This window comes from Rutilus rutilus (genome assembly GCF_951802725.1).
Source record: "Rutilus rutilus genome assembly, chromosome: 12".
Classification (NCBI taxonomy): domain Eukaryota; kingdom Metazoa; phylum Chordata; class Actinopteri; order Cypriniformes; family Leuciscidae; genus Rutilus; species Rutilus rutilus.
In genome coordinates, this window is record NC_140217.1 from 24,450,332 (window position 1) to 24,472,886 (window position 22,555).

The 22,555-nt window shown below is 36.9% G+C and overlaps 1 protein-coding gene across 1 annotated transcript; it reads right to left on the reverse strand.

Moving 5' to 3' along the window:
• Positions 1 to 226: 226 nt before the first annotated feature.
• On the reverse strand, positions 227 to 10,266 carry tomm70a (translocase of outer mitochondrial membrane 70 homolog A). The gene is made up of 12 exons (XM_084425030.1): positions 9,920 to 10,266; positions 7,107 to 7,280; positions 6,894 to 7,020; positions 6,196 to 6,305; positions 5,930 to 6,078; positions 5,412 to 5,619; positions 1,898 to 2,032; positions 1,494 to 1,601; positions 1,181 to 1,297; positions 976 to 1,073; positions 762 to 884; positions 227 to 557 (listed from the first exon to the last, which is right to left on the reverse strand). The coding sequence occupies exons 1-12, from the start codon at positions 10,154 to 10,156 to the stop codon at positions 404 to 406; spliced, it is 1,740 nt and encodes a 579-aa protein (XP_084281156.1). The 5' UTR covers positions 10,157 to 10,266; the 3' UTR covers positions 227 to 403.
• Between the last annotated feature and the right edge of the window lie 12,289 nt (positions 10,267 to 22,555).

Below are 22,555 nucleotides of genomic sequence, written 5' to 3' on the forward strand. Positions count from 1 at the left end.
AAAAAAAAGAAAAAAAAAAAAAAAGAGAAAGAAATAATTACCAATTGAGGAGGCTGAACATGAACAAATGAGTGCTGTTTGTAAGTAATAATATAGCCATACTCAATGAGGGAGGATTTGAACTATGCCAGTGATAATTTTATCTTTAACAGAGCAGCCATCAGTCTTTTTCACGAGCTTGTTTTTGCATTCTTGTTTCCTTTTGCAGCTCCTCCACCTTCCAGTCCTCAAAATTGGTGTAAACACGTGATAGCAGAACATGTTCGGTCTTTCTTTTCATTGACAATTGAAGATGATTCTTTATGACGAAGTAAAAAAAAAAATTATAATAAAAAAAAAAATATCTAACTTATGAGATGTGTACTCTGGCCCGGCAGTAGAGAGTGGAGAAAGGAAGCAAGAGTTATAGCGTGGGAGGCTTGAGCCCGTACTTCTTGGCCACCTCCGTCTGGGCATAAGCAGCATCACAGAGGGAGTAAAGATGGGCCATCTCCATCTCTGACTTGGCCAGGTTGATGGCCTTGTTGAACATGTCTATAGCCTTGTCCAGATTGCCTCTGTGAAAAAAAAAAAAAGTAATATTTTTAAAGGGACTATAACAAGGACTGAAAGTGGAATCGAGAATTGTAAAATTCCTCAGGTATCTGAAAAATCTGGTGTCATAACCTTATTTATTACAAGGTTACAACCCAGTAATAAGGCTGTAATAGTCACATCAACTTTTACACAAACGGCAATGTAACAATTTGGGCATCACAAACCTTTGGACTTCAATGGTTCCCATAGTTTCATAAGCAAAGTCGCATTTATTGTCAATTTCAATGGCTTTGCTAATGAGTTCAAGACCCATTTCCAAATCTTGTTTCCATTGAAGCTGCAACAGACTGCAAACAGAAACACAACTGATAAGTATTTTCTTTGTTGAACTTAGATAGATTAACATTCTTTAAATACAAAAAGGAGGATAAAACTAACCCTTTGTGGACATATGTCGTGGCGTTGTCAGGTTCTAGTTCAATACATTTATCATACATTTCATCAGCCTTACCAAACTGTTGCTGGTCAGTTAGTGCCTATCACAAAAGTTAAAAAAAAAAGACAAAACATTATAGTTAAAGATATGAAGTAAACTCTGATCAAATACAATTTTATGGTTTTATGCCATCAAGGTGAAAAGTACCTGTGCATACAAAGCATAGCCCTCAGCACACTTTGGAAACCTCCTAATAACATCCTCAAAGCCATCCATGGCTTTCTGAACCTGGGATGGGTTGTTTCCAGTGTATGCCTGTCGGTACTACGAGACAAAAAAAAGGCCACTTTTATACCACTTTTACAGTAAAATTAAGAATTTCTCATATTAGATTGTTCTGGTTGAAAGTCAACAGCAGTACACACCCATAAAGTCATTTATCATCGCATTCAAATGTCACCACAAACAGTGCCAGAGCACAGGATTTAATGTGTAAACAATACCCACTTCTGGTACTTACCAATGCAAAGCACTTCTGGGCCTGGGCGAGTGCAGAGTCTGGTCGAAGTTTTATACACTCATCAAAATCTCCCACAGCCTCCTCCACCTGGTCCAGCAGAATCTTCAACTGAGAAGTGAAAATATTCCCAAATTGGTTATCCATACATAAAGTTTGTCGCTGTTAATTGTTGGGGAATGTTGCTAATTGTTGTTCCTAACACAGTTGTAAGGGAATGTTGCAGAAAAAAGAAAAGAAAATTGTACGCAAGTACTTAAGTAAATGGACATTTAAGCCTAAGAGAACCCACGTCACACCCCTCATCTCACTCCACTGGCTCCCAGTTGGGGCCAGAATCTAACGCTGGCTACCACTAGAACAGCACTTTAGGTGAAAATTCCAACATGTATGTGACGTTGTCATACCTGTCCCCTGTGATGGTAGACATCAGCATTACGGGGGTCAATTTCTGCAGCCATGTTGAAATCCTGCGTGGAGTGCTGGGGCTGCTGCTGCTGCATGTACATGCTTCCACGTTTAATGAGCGCATTAGCACGCAACTGAAACACATCACAAAGATGCATTAACACTAATAGGATCAAGAAGAGAGACAAGCAGGGCGAGAGCTGTGGGAACAGAGCGAGGCTGGTGGCGCAAGTGATAATGAGCGTCACCTGCGCCCCGCAGAGGAGCTCCGGAATGATAAAAGGAGGAGTGAAGACAGTGAAGGATGAGAGAGGACCAGGCCTGATCCTTACGTTGTTTTGATTAAGTTTGTACGGCAGTCGTCCGTGCCGCTTTACTTTCGTTTTAAAGGGTTTATTTTGGACATTAAAGTGTATGTCGAACGTTCGCCGGTTCCCACCTCCTCCTTCCCTGAACACAAACCTTGTTACAAAGACATACTACAAATTCCCTTAATGTAAATGTCAACAAAATGTTTTAATCTTTGATCATTTTTTGGGGTTATAAGATATAAACCTACAGATGTTGCAGGATAGGTAGAGACAGGTAAATCTGATTATACATATTATATTCATTTTAAATATACATTTAATCTGTAATTTGGTAACTGATAAAAATGGCAGTAAGAGAAGGCATCTGAACTCTTGCAGGCATGTGACCAGCCTCATGACAAAAAAAGAAAACCTGTCCCCCAGGCAATTCATATTATGAAATTTTTTTTTTATCAAATAAAAAATTATATATATATAATTTTGCAAAAATACAAAGTATTGTCCTTTAAAATTAAAAAAATTAGTATTTAATAATCATCAGGCATGAAAACAGGTCAGGGGTAAAAAAGGTGAGAAGGATGCGGGCATGCGGCATATATACCCCCCACCCCCCAAAAATGTAATGAGTGAGTAACGCGTAAGAGTTAACTCGAACAGATGAAATTCTGACTTATTAATAGAATTGAATTATACTCCATAGTGATGAATGCCCCCCCAAAACCTGTAAGCTGCATTGGCATAGTATTACCAGTGTTTGTCACAGGACTTTTGGATCACTGTGATGAGTGGACCTCTGGCACTCTAGGGGGGTTCGGGGGCATGCTCCCCCGTAAGAAAATTTTGTGCTTTTTAATGTTAAATTCATCAATCTGGTGCAAATTAAACAAAGAAATTTTCAAAACTCTTTTAGTTACAGTGTCTGTCTACATTACTGCTACAATAATAGTTATAATATTAATCCCATGATAGTAATAGCCATATATTGTAAAACAAATGCACTAAAAAATAGAGGAAACTTTCATAATTAGTTGTGTACTAATTTCTATACTTGAAAGAGTATATTTCTATACTTCACATTAAAGATGTGATTGGGCTAGCCCAGTGTAAATCAAGAAAAGAACCAATGGGCCGCTGATCTACGTGTTTCATCGGGTGTCAGAGAAAAAAAAACTATTTACTACTATTTATCACGCATTAAAAATGCCCCAAACCAGTCGTCTATATGATAATCTGAAACAAGGACTGGTGAGCCGTTGTCCTGCCTCACTTCACAGATGCTGAGTGAAAGGAGAATTATAGAATGAAAGGATACTCATTTATATGATACTTCATTCATCAGGAGAACAGCTCGTTCCGCGCGTCATACGTCGTCCTTTCAGTTTCGGTTTTCAATCGATCAAGTTTTTTCACGTTCTCTCTATAAAACCACCCCTTTCAATCCGATCGAAATTATTTGTAATAGAGCTGACACTTTAAGTTTTTAACGGGTTATGTAGCTACTTGTTATTACTGTTTTTATGAAATATCTCTAGTGAATGCATTATCATATCACCGTATTATTTACCGCCATGCGAGCCACAAATTAAAGCTTGGCGAGCCACATGAGGCTCGCGAGCCGCGCAATGAACACTGCTTAACTGTTACTTGTTCCTGCTCGCTCAGCGATCACGGCGCCCGCGCCCGCTCGCGATATCATCTCGCCCACTTCTATGTCAAAATTAAAAATAATGACATTGGCAACATTGCTGTCTGTATCTGACAGGACAGTTAACATTGTAAACTAACTTACCTCAGGCTTGCTTTCCGACGTGCGGTTCTTTGATCGGCAGTGTGTCCAGTTGTCAGACTCGCGGTGTAAAAGACTTTGAAAACATTTCTGCCCTAACGTTACTCTGACTCATATTGGCTGTCATGTTTCGGCATTAGGAATGATGATTGTTTTTTAAAGCTGCGAAGTTTATGGTAACTTTATAGGGGATAAATGCTGGCCTCGGCCTCGACCACGACCCCCCCCCCCCCCCCCCCCCCCATAAATATTTTCTCATCGGATCTGCACAAATCACGTAGGTGACCCTTTTAGGTTTTAAAACGGCGATTTTCGCCGAAAGGTGAGGAGTTTTCATGCCTGAATCATGATAACAATATAATCTATTATAATACAATATGTTATAATAAAAGTAATAATGGAATTGTTATTAGTTAATAACAATAATTATTATTATTTTATTTTACAGAACAACAGTAAAATTACAATACTAACATTTATGGTTGTCTTAATTTCTTTGCTTTCAAATGTTAAACCATTGATCTTTTATTTTTAGCATAAAACTGCAGGGACACCTTATTGCTTCTCTTTGTTGACAACAACAGATTTCTAAACAATTCTCATAACGAACGTTGCATTCCCAAATGCAAATTATAAGCGACTCAAACCTTTCAGAGTAACATTTGTGAACTAGAAAACACAGTGCTGTTACAGTACTCTGAAGCATGCAGTGCATCAGACTATATATTTATATAACTACATCACAACCGTTGTGATTTGATGATCGGGCAACTGGCAAATAACACAGTTTCAAAGCCAACTTTAACTCGTATTTGGGCTTTGAACCCTAGCTAACATGCTAATAGTGTCTAAATATCTATAAATAAAACCTCTAAAAACTAATAAATTGTTATTCATCTGTTTTACAAAAGCAACAAGAACAACTAAAACAAAACGGAAACGATTTACAGGCCAGAGTTTCTATTTATAACATATTTGCACCATTGAACAATGTAGACAATCACAGACACACGTGTTGATTTCTTGACTTTTTGTTCAGCACTGAATTCTGCATGCTGTCAGCTTCATTGATAATAACAGAGATTTGTGAGATCGCGATGAACTGAGATGTCAGCTTTTTAGTAATTATTAAGGGAGCACACTTTAAGCGCACTCTGTCATGCCAAACCATGCACGCAGTAGCCTGCTTGCTTTTATGTTAAATTAACAGTGGTTTCTGAATGTTAATGCTTTAATAACAAATCATTTATGCTGATGTGTAGGTTGTGGCGACATGTAGGCTAACTTAAAAGTATTTCATGGAGGTACAGAAAATAAATCGATTTATACTTTTTTGCGGGCGGGAGTCTGTTTTTCACAGATTTACACAATTTGTGAGTCATACAGAAAAATCACATCCTTGCTATAATCTGTTACCTTGACACTGGCATTCTCCATGTTAATGACACGGTCCAGGTCAGGCTGTGCAGCTGTAGCGTTGCCAATCAGCAGGTAGAAGGTGGCTCTCAGCAGAAGAGCTTCAGCTGTGTACCTGCCTCCAGACTCAATCTCCTTTGTGCACTCACTGATGATCTTATCGTAGTTCTCCTCCTCCATATACTGCTTAGCCTTTAGGTAGCCTGAGCTGAGGAAACATTTATTTTTTTAATTTAGGAAATGATTTTGATTCAAATGTGGAACAACAACAACAAAAACTATTATACATTAGCAGTAGTACAGCATTTTTATTTATTATAGAAATAGAAAGTTTATACTGAGTAAAGTGAATGACAGTGACTTATACTTAGCTGTGACTGTATAATAATGCAACAATAAGACACTCTAAACATTTAGGGTTTAAAAGCAACAAAAGGAAACACTGTCAACAAAAGCACAAACAGTGAATGTACAACTCTCAGTGTGTATTGGCAAAATATAACACCCTCAGCTCTCACCTTCCTGTGACCTCTGAAGCCTCACCCTCTTTGTCTTTATCCTCATCCTTCTTTTCGCCTTTCTGTAGGGGCTGTGAAATGATGTCATCAGTAAAGGAGCTGAAGTAGGACTTGATAAACTGAGGAGATGGCATAAGAGGCTCCCGGTTCTGAGAAAAGCAAACATGACAGAGCAAAAAAATTAATAAAAATAAGGTAGATTCTATAAATATGTAATACAGTTCACATTTAAGTCTGAGATCTGTATCTTTCCATCACATTCCCACCTTGTATTTCTCTTTGGCCTTTTCTTTTCCCAGCTGTTTCAGCACCTTGTCTGCAAGAAGCATACTCTGCTGGTTCTGGAAAACCTCCAGAATACATACTGCTGTCACATCTACAAAAATAAGAAACATATTTGGGACTGAAACACATGTTATGCCAGAGAATAGAATGTAGTCAATGACTACGTTTACATGTGCACCAATAATGTGATTATTTCAGAGTAAGGTCTTAATCGCAGTAAGACGTTTACATGAGAAGAGCAGATCTCTTTTATTCGCAAATAAGTATGGTTATACCACACTCATATAGGCATACAGTATGCATGTTACCGGCCACATAATTTAATGTGAATACGGTTACTATGATTACAGACTTAATTGCATTAGTTTGAATGAAGTACTGCGTTTAGATGAGGTGAAGTTTAAATCGCATTATGAAGGTGCATGTAAATGCACTCAAGGAAGTTCTTTTTGAATTAAAACAATTGATGGTAATTAATGACAACTTGATTTAATGGCCAATATCAGTGATTGTGAGAACAGGTTGTTTAGAAACATAAGGTGCTTAAAAACAACCTAAAAATATAAAAGTTTGAAACACGTCATATATGACTTTAAAATTAAAATCTTCCACCCAAAGCAAAAATTCTAGTAAAATTCAAAACAAACACGATTAAAATCAAACCAGAAATAACGCTAACCTTCTAGGCATTCCCTCTTATTATCCAGTTTTTCCAGTGCTTTGGCACGCCTAAAAAGGGCTTTTACATAGCAAGGATTCAGCTCGACTGCCTGAGAGCAATCCTGTATCACTTCTGTCCATTTCATCTGAAACACAAAAACGAACAAAAAGCAATCGTTCAGACATGTAACACTTTGTGATGATGCCACAAATGATGATCTGACAGACAAACCTGTTGCTCGTAGGCTGCAGCTCTATTCTGGTAGAAGGTGGACAGATCTGCTTTCTGTTCTTTGGGACATAGGCTGATGGCTTCTGTGTAGCACTGGATGGCCTGCTCATATTTGCCAGCCTTGAAGTATTTGTTGCCCTTATTCTTGGCAGATTGTGCTCTGTCAAGGGGACTCTGGATGGGCAGACAATTATTTTAAATAAAACTATTAAGATTGCATGATGAATAGAATATATGATAAGAACAAAGCTGCATGATCTATCATAGTGTAATATGATCTGCTCTATTGGTAGTGAAATACTTTGTGAAAAAGCTTTTTTATTTAATCCAGAACCGAAATTAATTAGAGCACTTTTCAATTGACATACATAGTAACTTCCAACACAAATGTATGCCACGGTCATTAGAAAATGTGAAAATTGTATATGCTGGTTAAACAAAAAGATGCAATTAATTTTTCAGAAGGCATGCTACATACAAGAAGTTCTCAAATCTGACATGATGACATCAGCAAACAGACCAACATATAAAAATTCAAATGTTTGCCAAGTTCTGTGCCATAAGCTCAGTCAATGTTAAAGACGCCACTGAGATTAGCAGGTATTGCAACAGTCAGCTTTACATGATAATTCTGTGTGCATCTAAAGCATGTCTTTTCCTAATCTACAAATGAAAGCACCAACTCTTTTTTTCCATGTTGATGTTCCTGTAGTTCCTATATAGGCCTAAATGAAAATGAAACCTTACAACCATTTCACCTTAACCCTCCACATATCACATGTCCACATATAACCCTCCAAAAATTGCATAAAAATCCAAATCTCTGGATAAGACTCCTCCCCCTGTCTAGCCCTGGACAAATCCCCCACTCCACGTCTGTCTGTCTGTCTGTCTAATCCCCAGATCTTACAAACGGAGAGGTGAGCTTCCTATTCAGAGAAATGAGTAACCTATATGCATTCCCAGATTGCAAAGTATATGTTGATGGAAGAACAACATGATAGTATGTGCTGTGGGTTCAATATTTGTAAAGTAACTATTAAATATTTATTATTATATAATATTATATTTAAATAGCTCTAAGTTTTCAAAGTTTTCATAAATTCTTTAACATTCTAACAGCAAAGCGTCCAGCCAAAACGTCCTTAAACTATTGAAAAATGAACTGACATATACTGAAAAAGCCCTGCATCTATTAATCTGAGAGTGTAATAAATAGAGGTCTCTGAATTTCATCATGTATTATGATACCCAGTTAATTTTGCTACATTTGTAGGGATGAGGGCTGGAAGCTGGAGACACATGCTCTACTTATTTGATCTTGTTTGTCAGAGCAAGCCTGTAATAGATTAAATGGGTCCTATTATGTTTTTTCAACTTTGGTTAGTGTGTAATGCTGCAGTTTGAGAGAAAAGATCTGCACAAGGTTACAAAGTAGTTCAAAGTCCACTCCAAAGGGAGATATTCTCTTTTTTACAGAAAAGACTTTAAGAACTACAACAAACGGCTTGTTGGGACTACAACAAGCCTCTTCCAGATCTTAAGTCACAATGTCACTCATTTAAATAAACCTACAAACATTAGCAAAAAGGGGTGTGGCATTTCCAGAACACGCTATAACAAGTGGTGCCAATCACAACACACAGGGTCATCTAACCAATCAGAGCACATTTCGTATTTCTGAAGGAGGGGCTTTATCGAAACAGAAACTAAACAGAGCATTTGAGACAGACTGGGAAAGAGAGGTGCTGCAATAATGTAAAATATGAGAAAAATAATGCGATTTTTGAACAACCAGGCAAGAAAACCTATTCTAGTACACCCCAAAAATAAAATCAAGACTTTCTAAAATGGCTTAATAGGACACCTATAAATGCAGCTGCTGTATCACAGTTCATGTGTATTATATAACTCTTACCATGCACATAAATATAACATATATTTTCCATAGCTGTAACTTGAGCAATTTCCACTGGCCCAGTCATATTCAATATTGCTAAATGCATACATTTCTGTGTGTAATTCATGCATGTGTCATTAGGATTCCCAGGGTTCCCACTTTTTTGACTAATGACTTTCCATGACCTTTCCAGTCATTCGAGATTACTGGATAAGAATTTATCACACTGATATGCAGTATGATTAAAAACTAGTTTGACAAAAAAGAATCAAGTCAAACAGTCCACTCGCAAATCAAACAACATTATGTTTTTTCTTCTTGCGAACAGAGATGGACTCCAGAGCTCGACCCTGACCATGTAACTGTTACTGAACGAATACTATACCTTATAATCTAAGCATGCACAGGTCCATGTTCGACAACATTTTTACGTTTAAATTTTGTTAAACTAGAGGCGACGCTGTCAACACAAAGTGCAATAAAAGTAACAGATAAAAGACTAATAGTTAACAAGGAAACTGTCACATGTGGCTTGCCTCAGTCTGACCATCTCCCCGCCCTCGCATACAGCACACACCACCAGAATTTAATATAAAACCGCGACCTTTCGGCGTATGATCAAAATATATTCTGCATCAGGGTTATCAAACCAAGGGCATTTGACTACCCTAGTAGCGACTAAACAGATTTTGATCACAGATGTTGTTTGGGAGCTCACGTTTGCAAGCTAACGTTAGCTGGCTATTGCACATTCGCTAAGACGAGCTAGTTTGTCAAGCGGTGTCCTTGACAGGGAGTGCAGTAATGTTAGGGTGTCAAGAAAATATATACGGTCAAAATGACAGGTCCACATATATAAATGTTGTCTATTAAGAGAAAAAGAACTGTTAGGCTTTATAATTGGAGACATTACCATGTTCTCCAGCTCTGGGTTAGTCGCTCCGTGCTGGCCCTGGACAGGGCTAGCGCTTCCTTCGGGAGTTTTCCTCTCTCCATTCTTTTTCCCTTGCTTTCCCTTGCTGCGACTTCGGTTCCACAGGTAAACAGCCCCGACGCCTAGGACGATCGGTGTCCCTACTAGGAGTGCCAGCTGCCAGCGGGGGAGCCCACTCCCGGACTGAGGCTCTACGGGCTTCGACGCAGCCATCATCCACGCAGCAGCACTCAGCTAACGCGCAAACTCACACACTCACTTCCTTTACAGAACCTACATGGGAGGTCACGGCGCTGAGCAGGTGGTATCATGGGATACTGGAGGACTGTACAGATTGCTATCCGCAATGATTTTATTTTATTTTATTTTTATTTATTTTTTGAACAAAGAACACAGGGGATACATGTAGGCTATCACACGAAAAATAGGATAAGAAACCCAGGGTAAAGCAAGGCAGTAAACTACATACAGTAAGAGATAGTCTACTTAAAAAAAAATAATAATAATAATAATAATTCACAAAACATGTCAACCAATAGAAACTAAACATACAATAAATTAATACAAATAAATAGAAATAAATAACATGAGAAGAAATAATTCAAAAATGGTCATCTTCAGGAAATCAGGATAATTTCTTTGAGCAACAGAGCAGTTTTAGCGGGTAATAGAATAACTTTAAATCAATACAAAAAAGCCTAAAATTGGGCTTAGAATCAGTGACTTTACATTTATGAAGATGAAACTCGCCACATAAAGTTAGCAGTTTTAATCTGTCATCCATCTCCTTTGACCCGGAGTCCCAAATCAAAAACAGCACATTCATAATCTCAAAAGTAAAAAGTTTGTAATAAGCAGAGAAAATAAGCCAGGCTACTTCTTTCCAGAACTCCTTTGCATAATCACATAAAAAATAAAATAAAAAAAAAGTGGTATTGTTTCAAGATTAGAGTTACAGAATGTGCACTGTGAAGAGATGTCTAACTTAAACTTAGAAAGAAGAGAGTTCAGGGATAGTAATGATGTAGAATTTTAAAGTGAAGCTCTGTCCACTTGTTAGGTAACAGAAACTTATTAATGCCAGTCTATATATTAATAGTAGAAAGAGAAGGATCATTTAATTTCCATTTGAAAAAAAAAAAGTTTTGGGATGACAGCTGATTAATAAGAAATCTTCTAATCCAAAATGTACAATTAACATTGGAAAGCTCCAATGGACGCAATGATCTTCTTCTTAATGCCTGTATTTTCTGTCAAGTTGACATAGACAAGTGATCATCTTCTTTTCTTTTTTTCTTGTGTGTTTTCAAATATTTTCTGTCTTATTGGTTGGAGACAACGATTCATTCACTGCCCACTTTTGCTAGGAAAAATAGGCTATTATGTTTGAAATACTGTTGGATGATTAAAAAAATAATAATTTAAATGAATTTTTTATTAATGTAGCCTAACGTTGATTCTGTGCAAATTTTTCATTTATAAATGCAAATGTATGAAGATGAAACCTTTTCTGTATTCAAAAGAGACTTTATTTGTCATTAATTTCCCTCATTGTATTGTATGAAAATTAAAAAGGCCCAGAAATGTGTTGGAATAATAAGAGCTTGCATGGTCTCTAATGAAGAGACCCTTTCTTTCTTTCTTTCTTTCTTTAAAAAAAAAAAAATTCTTCAAATATATGTAATTTTATATTTTTATTTAACATATATGTGCCCTGCTTAATACTTATTTGTCTGTGTTTATCAATGCAATTGTAGATGTATATTTTTGTTCTTTTTTTATGTATTTATTTAGTTCAATTAGACACGCACAATGCAAAAAATACAAGACAAATACAAAGAGTGCATAAACAAAGAATAACAACAACAACTAAAATATAAAATGAACATGTATGTAAAAATAAAAAATAAAACTACTAATAAAGAAAAAAAAAAATATTGGAATAAAAAGTGCTAGGCCTATATAATATTAGGGCAGTTACATGAATTTGAAAAGCTTTAAAAATAGTATTGTTTTATAAGCTTTTTGTTTTGTAATCTCATGTTTGAAACAGTTTCAAAGTATATTGTGAGATCGGTGTTATAAAAGGTAATATAGCCTACAATGGTTTCTTTTGAGTTATTTTCCTATTTGGGAATTAAAAACCAAATTCTAAAAATGTATTGGATTAAAAATGTTTTAAAAAATCAAACAAGTATATTCAATATAGTCCCATATTTTTTATTTGAAAAACTTGGGTGATTAAATTTTTGTTGCAATGTCCTTAAATTATTGAATTATCTTGATCTTCTCCTAATAGATATCTGTATAATATTTAGAAATAAATTTAGAAATCATGCCTATAGGCTATGTGCACAAGCGTCGCGACGAACTTCCGCTATTGTCAGAAGTTGGCATATCAGTTTCCGGTTTACGGCCGCTTCATCGGCATCCGATGTAAACAAACAAGATGAGTGCTGCTGTTGTACGAAATAAAGAGATATAATGTGCGTGACACATCTAAGTTTCTAAGAACTGTAGGTGGATCTAACGGCCGTATTATGCCGTGTGTGTGTGTGTGTGTGTGTGTGTGTGTGTGTGTGTGCGTGCGGTGCAGGAGCAGCACGCGCTATATGCTTCACATTATGATGCGTTTGCAGTGAATAACTGATTCACGGCAGTACCACAAACACTTACTATTTTTATTTAAAATCCATAAGTTACGCTGCAACTTTTATTTTAAAAAAGTTTTGTCAGCATTGCGATTCTCGTTGTACACATATACACTCTTTAATGGACGCATGCACATTTAAGCACAATTTAAACAACGTTACGTGGTGCTATTATTATTCCATGCATTACTTATTAAGTTGCTCAAGCAAGTGGCCAAATATTTAACTGTAAATTGACAAAAACAGCCGACTCTCATGCCTTTTCTTTTCCATAAATTTTATTAAAATAAATCTTGCATGTCACAAAGAACTTGTTTTTCCACCTCCACGAATGAGACGTGTGTTGTTCATTATGTCGCCTTGTTGAAGTAAATTGTCGTATGTCATAATTTCGGCTTTTAATGTCATAGTTATGACTTAATGTCATGATTTCTGCTTAGTATGTCAATTTCAGCTGCATTATTATGAATATGCAAGTCAAAGTTTTGACTTTTCATCTCATAATTGTGGATTAGTATATCATAATATCGTCTTTTTATGTCATATTTTTATTGATGTTTTTTTATGTGGTGAAAATGGGCTTTCATACTAGACGGTTAAGGGTCGTCACAAAATTTTTCTAAATCTATATTTCAATTAGGGCTGTGCAGCAGTTAATGGCATCCAGAATAAAAGTTTGTGTTTACATAATATATGTGTGTGTACTGTGTATAATTATTTTGTATATAAATACACACATGCATGTATGCATGCGTTCGCTCGTAATAGAATGCAAAGGTTTTGTGAGCGAAATTGAAGCTCAAATGGCTGTTAGCGACTTTAAGCAGAGCAAAGTGGCACACAGCAATGCTCCTTATGTACCCATGCTAACAGGTTAGAGCTTTCACACTGCACGCGGTTGCAGTCCGTCGATCCGTTCAAGGTGCGGCAAATATACAGCATACAGAAGTGCAGATATCGTTATTATATTTGTAAAAAATATGGCACATAGTCACACTTGTGGTGTTCCCACCATGACACATCATTATTTACAGCAGATGCTTACAATTAAAATGAGTCCATACTCAACATAATCCATCACTCAGAACTAAAGATATTCCTCATGGAGTTCTAACACAAAAAATACCACAGACGCACAGACTCACGTAGCCAATTAAGGTAGCTTAGACTTGGCCTTTTTACTCGTATCTTCATGAAACATACATCAATCATGAAAAATGGCACATCGTTATTTACAGCAGGAGCTCACGATTAAAAAGAGCCCAAACTCAATATATTCCATCAATCAGATCTAAAGATATTCCTCATGGCGTTCTAACACAGAAAATACCACAGACGCATCTAGCCAAGTATATACTCATGAAGCACTCGCGTTTGGTTTTCGCTCATAACTTCACGAAGCATGCACAGATCGTAGAAAACTGTACATCATTATTTTCAGCAGACTATCATGATTAAAAACAGCCCAAACTCAGCATAATCCATCACTCAGATCTAAAGATATTCCTAATGGAGTTGTAACACACAAACCCCAACAGGCGCACACAGAGCCTTGAATATAGATGTAGCCTAGCACTTATGTCGCGTTTTAACTCATAACTCAATGAAGCATGCATAAATTGTGGAAAATGGCACATCATTATTTACATGAGATTGTTAAGATTAAAAAGAGCCCAAACTCACCATAATCCATCACTCATATCTAAAGATATTCCTCTTGGACTTCTAACACATGTCTCTCCCATTCACTTTCAATGGCCAACTGAAACAATGGCCCTCAATGGCCCAGTGGAACACCACAAGAGTAACTCTGTGCCATTTTGTACAAAATAAAAGTTTTTCAAAACAAAATTCCTTGTGAAACATTAAATTGGTAAAACCAATTTTCTTCAGATTTTATTTAATTTTTCCAAAATTATTCAAAAATGTTTTGTTTTTTACTAAAAAAATTAGATGCCTACTATCAAATAAATGAGGCCTATGAATAATCAGATGCAAATATAAATATAAAACCAGTCCTAATTGAAAGAGAACAAGTGGACAAAAAGATTGAATCCAAGATTGGGTGAAAATATGGTATAATGAGTGATTTATAAGCTATTTTTTATAGGCCGGTCATTTTTGACCGGGAACACCACAAGTGTGACTATGTGCCATATTTTTTACAAAACAAAAGTTTCAAAACAAAATTCCTGGTGAAATATTAGAGTAGACTAGTGTGATCAACAGTAGCAATTTTTTTCATTTTTTTTTTTCATATTTCCAAATTTACTCATAAATTATTAGTTTTTTACTCAAAAAATGAGATGCCTACTCTCAGATAAATGAGGCCCATGATTAATCAGATGCAAACAGAAATATAAAACCAGTCCTAATTGAAAGAGAACAAGTTGACAAAAAGATTGAATCCAAGATTGGGTGAAAATATGGTATAATGAGTGATTTATAAGCTATTTTTTATAGGCCGGTCATTTTTGACCGGGAACACCACAAGTGTGACTATGTGCCATATTTTTTACAAAACAAAAGTTTCAAAACAAAATTCCTGGTGAAACATTAGAGTAGACTAGTGTGATCAACAATACCAATTTTCTTCAGATTTTATTTAATATTTCCAAAATTATTCAAAAATAAAAAAAAAATTACTCAAAAAATGAAATGCCTACTCTCAAATAAATGAGGCCTATGATTATTCAGATGCAAATCAAAATATAAAACCAGTCCTAATTGAAAGAGAACATGTTGACAAAAAGATTGAATCCAAGATTGGGTGAAAATATGGTATAATGAGTGATTTATAAGCTATTTTTTATAGGCCGGTCATTTTTGACCGGGAACACCACAGGTGTTATAGGGTTTTGAACACCACATGAGGGTTAAGAAAATTAATAATTCATGAAATATTCGTGATTGTTTTTGGGCCATTTCCCAACAGTACCTGAAGTGACAAATTATTTTCAACATATTTAAGCTTGAATTAGTTGAAATCTTGCTCTTTGATATGAAAATATGCATCACACTTTATAAATAGCCTATGTGTTCTACTGATTCTGCTTGACCCCATTTGTCACAGTTTCCGGTTTCATGCTTTTGCCCATTCTATGCAGACACTGATTTAATGAACAATGTCCAATATGCATTCTTGAGATTAAAAAAGTCCTCTTTCCTGTTGCCAAAATTTCTTCTTTCTAGACCTATACCTTTTCTTAAATGTAAATGAAAGTGTCTACCCTTTGTTCACCTTTGTACCCTTCTGTCTGCTGACAGCTATACTTGTTAACATTATTTCTTTCCTTATGTTTTTCTTCATATAACTGCAAATCAACTACAGGCATAGGATAAAGCCAAGGAGGAATTGCTGAAGTTACCACATGCAGAAGGGGCAATATTGATGTGCCTCCTCATTGGCAGTCCATCCAAAGCTTGGTAGCTTTTTTTATAGGCCTACTCATATTCCCAGCAATCATTCAGAACTTTCTTAACTGGATGACTATCCAAGTGTCCTTTTATATTAATCCAGTATACTTGTACTGCTGTTATTGGAGATTATCTTATTAGTCCACAACATATTTGCTGTGATTGAATTGCCTCAATCTTTAAAAGCTGTTTTAGATGCAGAACTGTACATCATACTGTAATAAATGGCTGCTCTTATCAGTGCACAATATATACTTTTAAGAGACTGATGAAATGCTCCCCATTCAACTCCTGCCAAACACCTCATTACATTTATTGCTTTTTTTTTTTTTACATTTGTCAAAAAAAAAAAAAAAAAAAAAAAAGGGATATAAATTCAGTTTTGAATCCATCCACATTCACAGGAATCTGATTAGACACTTGCTCCAATTATTGTCCAAACATTTTAATATTCATTATTGGATTTTTTTTTGGGATGAATCACACTGTTCTTCTTGGTTTTTAACAACGGCTGGCAACCCATATAAAACTGACTGAGATAACATTTTGAACAATTCCTGAATTTGTAATATACTAAAGAGAATATCTTGGTGGCTAGATTTAAAAGATCTCAAGCTCTTTAAGACTGAAACTGAGTCAGAACAAATTAAAACATTTCCAGGTTTATATTCCTCTACCCACTGCAATGCCAAGAGTATTGCCATCATTCCAGTACAGACTCCCAAATGATTTGATGTTTGCTTAATTCCACTGATCTTGTTACATCTGCCAGCTGCGAGTGCCCTTGAACACCAGCAGAGGGCATTCTTACTACTGACACTACACACATCATGGACTCAGTTCCCATCACCTCTTTATGCTTGTGTCTCTCTACCTATATAACCCTGGTTTTCCCGTTCCTGTCTTGCTCTCTGGATTGTTTGGACTGATTTACTGTGCTCTGACCTTCTGCCTGCTTAGTGGGCCACAACTTTGGATTGTGTTATAAATAAACTGCACTTAAAGACGAGTAAATAAAGAGAATTAAGTTTAATTTATTCATAATTTAATAGCACCATATTTCCCCTAACAAAGGTAAAAAGAAATGAAAATGTTAATAAAGAACATTATAAAGAAGTTGGTTTAAGTTCTGTTGCTCAGTGGTAGAGCACATGCTTCGCATGGATGCCGTGTATACGGGAGGAGAGCAACGACGTATGATCGCGGAGGCTGAAACCAGAGAGAACCCGGAATGTATAAAACGAAAATTCCGTGAGTTATGCAACCCATAAACAAATGTAACTATGGAACGCCATAAGTTTAAAATGAGAAACCAAAAACCCGGTGAAACCATAGAAGCATATGTGTGTGATTTAAGGAACAAAGCAAAGACGTGCCGATTTGGTGATCTAACAGATGAACTCATAAGGGACAGACTCGTGTGTGGCGTGACCAATGATGGTATGTTAAAAAATATATTGAGAGACAGTGAGTTAACACTAGCCAAAGCAATAGAATTGTGTCAAATCCACGAACTGACAGATCTGCAGCGCCTAAAAGCAACACTAACGTGGACAGTGAAAGGAAATGAAGAGGCAGACCATCTGGCTAAACAAGACGAAGACTAAAATTACACAAGCATATAAAGTTATAAACAAAGATCCAACTCTGATCGAACAAGCTCTCAGATCATAAATTGTAATAGTTGTTGAGGCAAGCATGAAGCAAAAAAGGATAAATGCTTAGCTTATGGTTTAACAGTACCACAAATGTAAAAAAAATTGAATCATTTCAAGAAGTGCTGTAAAACTACACCAAAGCACATGCCGAATAGACGGAGAAGAGCTGTAGACCAGCTCAAACCAAAAGAAACTTCCACAGATAGCGCAGATGAATCCTATACGTGGATGGAGTGTCACTTGAGGCTGCTGTACGAACTGAGGAAAAGAAAACCCCTCAAAAGACTGAGCTAATTAGCACTGTGTACATCAATGGTCATTCAGTTGATTTTAAAGTAGACACAGTAGCCAAATGTAATGTCATTTCTGAGGCTTTGTTCATGAAAATAAAAAATGGAGAGGATTTAAGCTCATCGAAGAAGACCAAGCTCATAGCTATGGAGGTGAGGAGATAACCACAGCAGGCTTTGCTACTTTCATCTGCCACTTATCAGAAAGGGCATATAACCTCTCGTTTTACATGATAAAAAGAAACGTGCAACCATTGATAGGTCTGCCAGACTGCTTACAAATGAAACTGGTCTTGTTCAACAAAGAAATTCATTATGTGACAGCAGATGAAGTTTCAAGCTTTGCAAGTGTGGTAGATTTTGAATAGATAAAATAGTAAACTGTATATTAAACTAACCATGTTCCTAACATCTAACATTACTTCTTTTTTTAGGCCTAACATGATAACACTTTGAAACACAATGTACTAAAACGTTCTGTCCTGTGTTTTTGGATGTTGTATTTTTGCCATACTCTTTTGACTTTGGTTGTGTGAGTGTATAAATAACAAGTTTGGGATTTTAAACTAGACAGATGACTAAATTTGAACCTTGTGATTAACAATGAAGTAATCATTAAAACAAAGTTTGCTTTACCTGGTAATAATAATAATAATTTGTTACATTTATATAGCGTTTTTCTAGGTACTCAAAGCGCTTTACATGAAAGGGGGCATCTCCTCAACCACCCCCAATGTGCAGCATCCACCTGGATGATGCGACGGCAGCCATATTGCGGCAGAATGCCCACCAAACACCAGCTTATTGGTGGAGAGGAGACAGTGATAGAAGCCAATCAGTATATGGGGATGATGAGGAGGCCATTATGGACAGAGGCCAAGGGGTTTTTAATGACCACAGAGAGTCAGGACCTCATCTGAAGGACGGTGCTCTTTGACAGTATAGTGTCCCCATCACTACACTGGGGTGTTAGGTCCCACACAGACCACAGGGTGAGTGCCCCCTACTGGCCTCACTAACACCTCTTCCAGCAGCAACTTGGTTTTCTCAGGAGGTCTCCCATCCAGGTACTAACCAGGCTCAGCGGGCAACCAGTCTTGGGCTATAGGGTGATATGGCTGCTGGCATAATTATTATCACCAGCAGAAAGACTTCTGTCAAGACAAACACGGACAACACTCCCAATTGACAGAAAGTTGCTAGTCCCTTCCACCAAAAGCCATGTCATGGTCAGAAATCGACTTGCACACAAGCGTCATCAGCAGAAGCGGTATTATGACAAAAGCAGTAAGCCACTCCGTCCTCTTTTCAAAGGTGAAGTAGTCAGGTTACAAACACCTCAAGGGTACAAAAAAGTGGGAGTCATCAAAGACATCTGCAAGGAACCAAGATCGTATTTGGTGGAATCAGAGGGGAGGGATTATAGAAGGAATCGTAGACACATCTTACCAGTCCCTGAAACTTTGCCACCACAAAATGATGAATACAACCCAGCAGAACATCCAAAAGTTTGTACACCAGGAAAAGAACAGTTTCCTCTCTGATCACCCAAGTGCACAAGTGACTGCTACTGACTCTAAATTAAAATCGGAAGCCACTGTACCTGCCAAAGAATCTGAAAAAAAGCATTATGTGACTCGCTCAGGCAGAATCTCGAAACCAAATCTAAAGTATATCTAGTTACCTACTTAGAGACTGTTAAAGCATTTGGAGTAAAATGTTCTGAGTTTTGTTTGTTCATAAAATGTGACACTTTAAGTGCCAATAGCATATTTGGTTATACATGCTTTGATTTTGAGTTGATGTGGATATTTGTTGTTATAAGCTAATGAGATATTACTAAAGAAAGGGGACGTAGAACATTGATTATATGTTCTTAGTTATATATGAATCGCTATTGTACTTTTGGGTAATCCGTAGTTAGGACGTGAAACACGTACGGTGGTAGTTGGTTTAAAACTACATGTGATTAATATATTCAGTTCTCCAGTAAAGAATCAACGTTATACTAAACTGAGTTATGTGTCAATCATTCAACACCCAGCATCTCCAAACATTGTTGGACTTTTAAGTCAAAGCCATATATCACATATACAACGTGCATAAAGAAAATAACATTTAAATAGGAGAAAAACAACAGCTAAATCAAGGAATGTAGCTCAGTGGTAGAGCGCATGCTTTGCATGTATGAGGTCCTGGGTTCAATCCCCACCATCTCCAAGCAATGTGGAACTATCCAATAATTTCTTCGCTTATTTCTTAAACCTCAGAACCTCATATATATGCATTCCAAGTTTGACCTTTATCACCTATAAATTGTATTTAAAGGCAAATGTAAGTAAACATCAGAACACACTGGTCATCATGAGGGGATGTAGCTCAGTGGTAGAGTGCATGCTTTGCATGTATGAGGTCCTGGGTGCATTTCCAAGCAATATGGAATTTTCCATTTGTTTCTTAAACATCTGAACTGCATGTGCATGCATTCTAGGGTTGAACTTTATCACCAATTAATTTAGATTTAAAGGGACATATTAGTAAACAACAGAACACCATTATCACCATGAGGGGGTGTAGCTCAGTGGTAGAGCGCATGCTTCGCATGTATGAGGTCCTGGGTTCAATCCCCAGCATCTCCAAGCGATATTGGATTTTTAAGTCAAAGGTATATATCACATATACAACGTGCATAAAGAAAATAACATTTAAACAGGAGAAAAACAAATAAATCAGGGGATGTAGAGCGCATGCTTTGCATGTATGAGGTCCTGGGTTCAATCTCCACGCGATGTTGGACTTTTAAGTCAAAGGTATATATCACATATACAAAGTGCATAAAGAAAATAACATTTAAACAGGAGAAAAACACCAGCTAAATCAAGGGATTTAACTTAGTGGTGGAAAACATGCTTTGCTTGTATGAGGTCCTGGGTTCAATCCCCAGTATCTCCAAGCAATGTTGGAATTTTAAAGCTACACTGTGTAGGATTTACTCCCATTTAGCAATGAAATTGTTTATGAATACCAACTGAATATTACTTTCTAGCCCCTCCCATTCCGAGGGCGTTTTAACTCCTACGGTGGCCGTATTATTTCAAATCTGCCGGCAGTCGCTAGTAATCTCCCTCTCGCATTCGTCTCGGTGCCACTGAGTGTAAAAACGAGAAAGGCGAAGCTTGAATTTCCAGGTGTGTCCCTCTTTGTCTAATATATTTTCAAGATGGATGCGCAACATGGCTCCCGCCATTCGAGCGACTCGCTCGTATGTATTCTAAATGGCAGATTATACACTTACGAGAATACTTAATTAGTTGGTTGAAGTGATTACACATTAATGAGAACGTACAATATTGAAAGAACGAAGTGTTTTTTGCTAAAAATCAACTTAAAATATTACACAGTGTAGCTTTAAGTCAAAGGTATATATCACATATACAACGTGCATAAAGAAAATAACATTTAAACAGGAGAAAAACAACAGCTAAATTAAGGGATGTAGCTCAGTGCCTTTTCATTTATGGAGTCACATGAAGTAACGAGAGAATACATATTCAAATGTATTGCATTTAATTAAAAAAATACTTTGCCTCGAGATAAGGACAGTAACACGTTAAGACCTTCCGCGCTGGTCGGACGCCGGACTTTGGGCTGATTTAGCGCGAGCTTACAGTATATATCACATATACAACGTGATTTAGTGATTTAGATTTAGTAAACAACAGAACAGCGCAACAGCACAGCAACAGCACACAGGTAGAGCGCATGCTTTGCATGTATGAGGTCCTGGGTTCAATCCCCAGCATCTCCAAGCAATGTTGGACTTTTAAGTCAAAGGTATATATCAGATATACAACATGCATAAAGAAAATAACATTTAAAAAGGAGAAAAACAACAGCTAAATCAAGGGATTTAACTCAGTGGTGGAGAACATGCTTTGCTTGTATGAGGTCCTGGGTTCAATCCCAGTATCTCCAAGGCACATATTTGTAAACAACAGAGCACCACTGTCAAGATGAGGGGATGTAGCTCAGTGGTAGAGCGCATGCTTTGCATGTATGAGGTCCTGGGTTCAATCCCCAGCATCTGGGAAAATATCCCCAGCATCTGGGAAAATAACATTTATTTTTAAAATAAAAATAACATTTATTGCAGATGAAAATAACATCTGCAATCCCCAGCATCTGGGAAAATAACATTTAAACAGGACAAAAACAACAGCTAAATCGGGGGATGTAGCTCAGTGGTACAGCGCATGCTTTGCATGTAGGAGGTCCTGGGTTCAATCCCCAGCATCTCCAAGCAATATGGAACTTTCCATTTGTTTCTTAAACATCTGAACTGCATGTGCATGCATTCCATTGTTCAACTTTATCACCAGTTAATTTAGATTTAAAGGGACATATTAGTAAACAACAGAACACCATTATCACCATGAGGGGATGTAGCTCAGTGGTAGAGCGCATGCTTCGCATGTATGAGGTCCTGGGTTCAATCCCCAGCATCTCCAAGCAATGTTGGACTTTTAAGTCAAAGGTATATATCACATTTACAACGTGCATAAATAATTAAATAACATTTAAACAGGAGTAAAACAACAA